The sequence below is a fragment of the Scophthalmus maximus genome, chromosome 6 (genome assembly GCF_022379125.1).
Source record: "Scophthalmus maximus strain ysfricsl-2021 chromosome 6, ASM2237912v1, whole genome shotgun sequence".
NCBI classification, from domain to species: domain Eukaryota; kingdom Metazoa; phylum Chordata; class Actinopteri; order Pleuronectiformes; family Scophthalmidae; genus Scophthalmus; species Scophthalmus maximus.
In genome coordinates this window covers 25,355,845-25,362,776 of record NC_061520.1, presented here as the reverse complement: position 1 = coordinate 25,362,776, position 6,932 = coordinate 25,355,845, and the positions used below count along the sequence as shown (strand labels likewise).

The 6,932-nt window shown below is 39.8% G+C and overlaps 1 protein-coding gene across 1 annotated transcript; it reads left to right on the top strand.

The window, feature by feature from the left end:
- Positions 1 to 1,543: 1,543 nt before the first annotated feature.
- LOC118309951 (histone H3.3) lies at positions 1,544 to 5,914 on the top strand. The gene is made up of 5 exons (XM_035632634.2): positions 1,544 to 1,694; positions 3,472 to 3,648; positions 3,952 to 4,073; positions 4,754 to 4,828; positions 5,211 to 5,914. The coding sequence occupies exons 2-5, from the start codon at positions 3,528 to 3,530 to the stop codon at positions 5,337 to 5,339; spliced, it is 447 nt and encodes a 148-aa protein (XP_035488527.1). The 5' UTR covers positions 1,544 to 1,694; positions 3,472 to 3,527; the 3' UTR covers positions 5,340 to 5,914.
- The last annotated feature ends 1,018 nt before the right edge of the window (positions 5,915 to 6,932 follow it).

Genomic DNA, 6,932 nt, shown 5'->3' with positions numbered 1-6,932 from the left:
GTCTGTTTTCTGTCCTGGTTCCTCAATGGTGGACCGAGCTCCCCCTTGACATCAGGACGGCAGAATCCATTCAATGCTTCTGCCGCAGACTGAAAACTCACCTGTCTTGCACCTTACTCCTTGAATTTTAAAAATAAATTTAAAAAAAAATCTTTACTGTGTTTTATGGTTACTATGGACCCCCCTGTGAGTCTGAAACAAAGATGACTTGAATTGAATAATAATCATTTTAAAATTAGCACCCTGTTTTTGCCTATTTGATAATGTTTATGTACTCGCTACTGATAATGAATGAAGATATTGTCCTTTAAGCACTTCAACTGTACAAGTATGATGCTGTTGTGTTAAGTATTAACTTTATATCTCACACAACTGAGCTGAACCAAAAGAAAACATCTATTCACAGCAGCTAGAAATTTTGGTGTCTGAAGGAAAAATTTGCTTTTGTTGCATGTGCTGAGTGTTTACGCATTTTGCAAACAAAAAGTGTCCGTTTGGACAGTGTTTGTTTCAGCCTGTGTTAACTGTTTTACAAATGTGATGTCAAAGTGGACTTTAGTGTTGGAACAATCGAGAAAATCTATAGTAGTTCTCATTAGTACTGAGTACATATGTAGTCTACATTTATAGAAGCCTCTTTCATGTGTTCACAGAAGGAACAAACTGAAATCAGGTTAACTGGAGGAGAAAGCCTGCAACCTTTTCACAGGCAGATGAGTTGGTCCAAGTAAAAATATATGAAAACCCCTTATGGAGGGTTGAGGGGTCAATCAGTTGTGACCCTGGTGGCAGCTCAATGTTAACCCTTTATGTGGAAGGTAATATCATATGATATCACTTGTTTTGATTACCTGGTTCAGAATAAATTAATGTAGTTTTCATGTTTGTCTTGTGTACAGTTCAGGGGAAACTATTGAGTTGGCAACGGAATCAACCACCTATAAAGCGTCTCTTCCCTAAATACTTAAATACATAGAATATAATTTTTAAGGACGAAACAAAGTAAAGTCAATTTAAATAGGATATGATCATAAACCTGAACATTGATGCTGTGAAATTATTTCTCATTCATATAATACTCCTCATGTTCTCTTTGAGGCTTTAATGGTGATATGAGTGCAATATAGCCAAAAGCAAAATAGTCAATAGCACAAATCATTCTAGGAAATCCTTGAGAAAAAAACAAAAGTTCTGTATGTCGACCTTCTACTATGCATATTAAAAATATGCTAGACGAAGTGAACTATCTATCTATCTATCTATCTCTATTTCTTTATTGTACAGCTTGCTTCAGTTTATTGATCTTCTCTTGTACTTACAGTGCTCGTTTTTTGAATTTAATTTGTCTAATCCTCCCTTACTTTTCTATTCTTTATTGACTATGTTTGTAATGCACCAGTCACCAAAGCAAATTCCTTGTACGTGAGAACTTACTTGGCAATAAACACGATTCTGATTCTGACGATCTACCTTCTTTTTCCGTCCTTTCATGTATCCGCCCGCTTCAGCAGTGTCCGGGTGTCTACTACCAAGCGCTCCCGGAACCGCTCCTTCCGCCCACTTGCTCCCAGCCGATTGGCTGAGCCGGCGAAGACGTGCAGTTTGAATCTGTTGTCGGTGCTTGCCACAGTCGCTCCGGTTTCCAGGGTTTTATTCAACATTTAAGCAGGGAATATTGTTCGACTACACAGCAGGTAGGTTTACAAGCACCTTGAATCATTAGGGACGTTTTTACAAAAACAAAAGAGCGAGTTTTTATGACACGATTTTTAGCTCATGAAAGTGAACCTGCCGTAAAGTGAACCAGGGGGGTTAAGCTAGCTGTTGTTAGCGTGTAGCCGTTATATCCTGGGAAACGACAGTATTATATTACAATATTAACGTTATTAACTCGGTCACATAAAAGACTGCAAGTTGAATGTTCCACTTGAATTCACTCCGAATCCTCCGGAGTCTTCTCTCTCAAAAGTTGCATTTCAATGATCGAAGAAAGAAAGAAAAAAGGATAGAATTTTAATCATTTCCATGTCTGCATAAGTCTGAAGGAAAAGAAAAGAGAGTTTGGAAAAATATTTGTGTTTCGAGACTGAAGTCTACACAGACGCGGGTCCAAATATTTTAGAATATTAACAGTCAGTGATAAATGTCGCCATAGCAACACCCTCTCTGTACCTGCCACTGTCACTACTGTCTCTACACGGGACTCTGACCGGCGGAAGGAAAAGTAGTTCCTGTCAACCGAACCTTAGTTACGTTGTACTGTTGTTTCCACTGTTCATGATAAAATACACATTTACCCCAAATTACTGAGTTTAAATATCAATCTTTTAATCTTAGCATTAAAATATGAGTAATATCAGTCCTAGAAAAGGTGTCAATATTTCAATATCAATCCGCTCAAAACATCACAATCAACTTTCTGGAGAAAACTTATAATAACTTATACAGTAATATTCTATCAAATAACTTATGATGTTCATTTATATAATCACATCTACTTAATAAACATCTAGCTATTTGTACTCGGATGTCAAATATGGTCTGAAAAATCTACAGAGAAGAAGGAAATTTTGAAATGGACAATGTGTCTGAACCCTGTCATATATATGGCAATACTACATCAGTGCTGGATGAGTACAGTGCAAAATGTAGCACAAAAAAATGAATGGTTTCGTTTACACATATTTAAGTCATTTGAAATACTATGCTAGTTCTCTCAATAGCACCAATAAGAGTTTTGTCTTGACACATTTACATTTGTGAATTAAAAAATGACCTACGTCGGGTAAGAAATGACGTTTTCTTATCCACATGTATGATTCCAAATGAGATTTCCTTTCTGGTCAAATGTGAAACAGAAGACATGTTTTGGTTTTGTTGGATAGATTAAATGTATAATTCTAAAATACAATAACAAAGAGTCTTGATCACTTCCCAGTTTATGCTTTCAAAGTGATTATTCCAAAGGTGTTCCCTATGAAAAGATATGAGGCGGGACACCATACGTTTAAAAAAACAAAACATCAGAGTTATTGCAGTTTTTTATCATTAATCCTTTAGGATAATGCAATGGAAAAATATTCAATTAAATTTATCATTTTGCAACAGAGATCGTTAAAAGAAATAAGAGATGCTGTTTTAATGTGAGTAACATAAATTACCAGTCACATATCAGTATATGGAGGCCGAGCACCTTTGACATCAAATAACAATCAAGTGGTTATTGGGAACTGATGCCTAGAACATCAGGGTCCCAGTGTTGTGGCTGGAATGACCTTTGATCTCCCCATGGAGGACTGAGCTCTCCATTGGGTGGGAGGTTACGTGAGCACAACATTTAGATGAGACAATCCAGTTTGAAGGCTCCACGTTTTAAGTTTTACCAGCAAAAGAGAAGAATTAATGGAATGTACAATGTCCGTCTCCAGTGTTTTCATTGATGAAGCATGTGATGTCCTCGGTCTTTCACAGTCGGACCTTGGCTGCAGTCTTTTCCTCTCTTGTGATCCTGACCTGTGTCGGAGGCGATGCGTCGTGACTCATCTGTCAACCGCCGCAAGGGCAAAACCCCTACGCGGCGCCCAGCGGTGTCTGCCCCAGTGACCCCTGGTTCGACGCGCCGGTCCCCAGGACGGAGCGGTGGTTCGGGTGAGGTTAACTGATGCAGTGGGGCTGACGTTTGAACTGATCATAATGTCCGAGTCACAGAAATGAGTCACTGCTGATGAGTAAGAGAAGCTTCTCCTGAGTGAACACATTCTGGGACTGAGGCGATGGTGAATACAGAAATTGTGTCATTTCAGAGATGGATAAAGATTCTGCAATTCAGAGCCAATAGGGGAAACCCTGTCCCCTTCACAATGTTTAGACAAACCTGCCCACACTCCAGTAGTTAAAACTTGACCACCTGGCCCAACAAAAAAACCCCAAAACGAGTGTCTGTTTTTCCAGTGCTGAATCCTGGGACTCCCAAGAAGAGACGGTACCGACCAGGAACCAAGGCCTTAATGGAAATCCGCAAATTCCAGAAGAGCACGGATCTTCTGCTCAGGAAGGGACCCTTCTGTCGCCTGGTGAGTCGCTTCAGGCTCAAACCTTGGGAAGAACATGAACATGTGTCAAATGAAAATCTACTGGGCAAAGAAAACTGAACCTTTTAGAAGAAGAAAAAACAAATCGAGAAATACAGAAATACAGAAATGGTAAAAACAGATGGAGTAGATGCTCGGAGTATTAAAAGTCTGGAATTGATTAATAATAATAATAATAATAATAATAATAATACATTGGTGCTGATTTATCAGTAGGGATGCACCAAAATTAAAAATGTTTCAAAAATTTAAGTGTTGACAAGTTTTTCACTATTGCATAAATTCAATAACCTCCATGTGCATTTTACTCATTACAAACATTACTCAGTCTTTTCACTTATTCTGCATTTTTTTTATTGCTATTTCCGTCCGAACAATTGCAGTGGCCAAACAAGCCTCTTGGATGAAGGTGAAACGTCTTCAAGTGATTACAACCAAGTCCAGTTGCTCCTGATTCAACACCCTCATGGATATTTTTTACCAACATTTGCCTTCTTGCATACAGGCCCTCCGGAAAAGTTCAGGACAATGTTGGTACTTCAGTGCATGTCTGAAAGCAGCTTGTGTGGTTTTTCGCAGATGACATGAAAATCCATCTCCCCAGTCGTAGAGTTTGGGAATGTACCCAGATAAAAGAAAAAGCATCTTCTTTTTTGTTTCAGGTTCGTGAAATTTGCCAAACTTTTACCACAGAGGCTCTCCGGTGGCAGCTGTACGCTCTGCTTGCCCTGCAGGAGGTAAGCAACAGTCATCTTGTCTTCACAATCAGTTGTAAAAAGACAAGGCTGTGGATTTTTATATACATCTGGAGAACACGGAAACTGTAATGACTATTACAAGACATTCTTGTTACAGAAAACTGCGCGTTCATTCATTACAACCAACAGATATTCATTTTTTTAATGAAGAGAGTACCAGCATAATTACATATTTGACAGAGCGTTGCATCGTGGGTTGTATGTAGCATTTTATGTTGCTAGGCTAGCGAGTAGGGATGGGTAACGCAACCCAGTATCAAACGGGCCCTGGGGCAAAATTTTTCTGACAGAAGACTCTCATTTTGTGTGATCTAACTGCAGCAGTTTTCCTTTCCCCTGCTCCTCATCCTCACCCTCTCAGGCCGCAGAGGCATTCCTCGTCATGTTGTTCTCGGACTCAAACCTGTGTGCCATCCACGCCAAGCGGGTAACCTTGTTCCCCCGTGACATTCAGCTGGCAAGGAGGATCCGCGGCGTGGACACTCTGTAAAGACGGCGTCAACAACCGGAACCAGACTCTCGTTTAGTTCAGTACAAACTTTATTTGGGGGGGGTTTTAAAAGTTTGCTGCTGGTGTGCTGTGTTTCATCAGGGTTCAGTTCCTAGGACTTCTAAAAAAAATAAGTTTCAAAAAAGTATGAAACTAATCCTCTCGAGAAGCTGTTTTTTATATACCTTGTAAAATAATTTTATTACTCTTTATTTTTTTTAAATTAAGTACCCTAAAGCTTTATTTTGTTCCAATATGTAAATCAGGGTTTGAGAGAAATGTGTTTTGTTTTTTAGTTTTTTCATCCATGTGTCCAGTTGCCAATCAGATCTGTTCTGAGCTCTGAGCTCCCTGGGACAACCCGGTCCCATTCATTAGATCAATCTGGCAAAGTTTGAATGAGGCATTAACATGACTATAGTTAAGGGTGAACTTGTTTTGATTCCTGTTTCCTCAGGCTTTTGAGACTCCATTCTTTTATTTTCTTGTACTTCTCTTCATTTTGTTCATGTACAGCAGCTTATTAACACTGGTTGTTTTAAATGTGTTGGATGAATAAACTTGAATTCAAAGTATTTAATTTTAAGGTTTTTTTCAATTTCTCCCCTTCTCAGAGTAATACTTTCTCCTGTGATATGTAAGATCCAAGAAGATTTATTTTTAAGGAATCATAATGGAGGATAAAAAATATATTTTTTGACGTCGCTCTACTCGTGCGAGTTTCTGATTTGGTCGCTGGAACATTTGTTCTAATTCGTGAAATAACGAAAAGAAATTTGGTGATCATTGATCGCTGCTTTGGCACACAATTGACATTAATCTTCCCGTGTCTGGAAAGCTCTCTACTGAGAAACTCATCGGTTATGAACGGAGGGACGTTTGACCGGACTACCTTGGTGGCTGGTTGGGATAATGGTACTACCTGTACAAAGTTCTCGACGCTGATTCCTGTCTCGACCCATCGGTTCACAATTTCCACCGGATCCGGGAAGGTGACCGCGGCGCTGTTCATCCGACACGGCCCATTTAGAGCTGCTGTGCCTGGCCTTTTCCCCCACAGCCCGACTGATGTCTTCCACGTTGCTGTGGAACGTGGCAGTGAGCTTTATACCATGTTTAAGGGTGAGGGATTTGAATTCCCCGCTGGCCATGGCGAGACAACATTAAGAGAATTTAAAAAACAAACACGAAAACCCCACCAAATCTAAACCAATGTGAACTGTAACCAGCAAGCTATATGAAATGAATGCTTATTAACAATTAACGAATTTGATAAAAGATCATTCGCTCCGTCCCCCGCTCACACATTTCACTCCCAGCATAGCCTACACTCCGAGCGATATGCTCAGATCAGCTCAGGTGCTTAGTCTTAGGCTCAGTTATGCTGCAATCGGCCGAGACTGCTTGGGGAGCTCCCATCATGAACTAACTGTAAGCTTTATCAAAGAGGAAAGTTTTAAGTCTAACCTTAAGAGTGTTTCTGCCTCCTGGACACAAACTGGGACATGGTTCCACAGCAGAGGAGCTCTGCCTCCCATCGAGTTTATCGCCTTCTATTCTATCTCCGATTAGATAATTGCTTGACAGTAACAG

Coding starts and splice junctions, on each gene's coding strand:
- LOC118309951 (XM_035632634.2), top strand. CDS start 3,528: ATGCGTCGTGACTCATCTGTCAACCGCCGCAAGGGCAAAACCCCTACG. Junction 3,649..3,951: donor AGGACGGAGCGGTGGTTCGG/GTGAGGTTAACT, acceptor CTGTTTTTCCAG/TGCTGAATCCTGGGACTCCC. Junction 4,829..5,210: donor CTCTGCTTGCCCTGCAGGAG/GTAAGCAACAGT, acceptor TCACCCTCTCAG/GCCGCAGAGGCATTCCTCGT.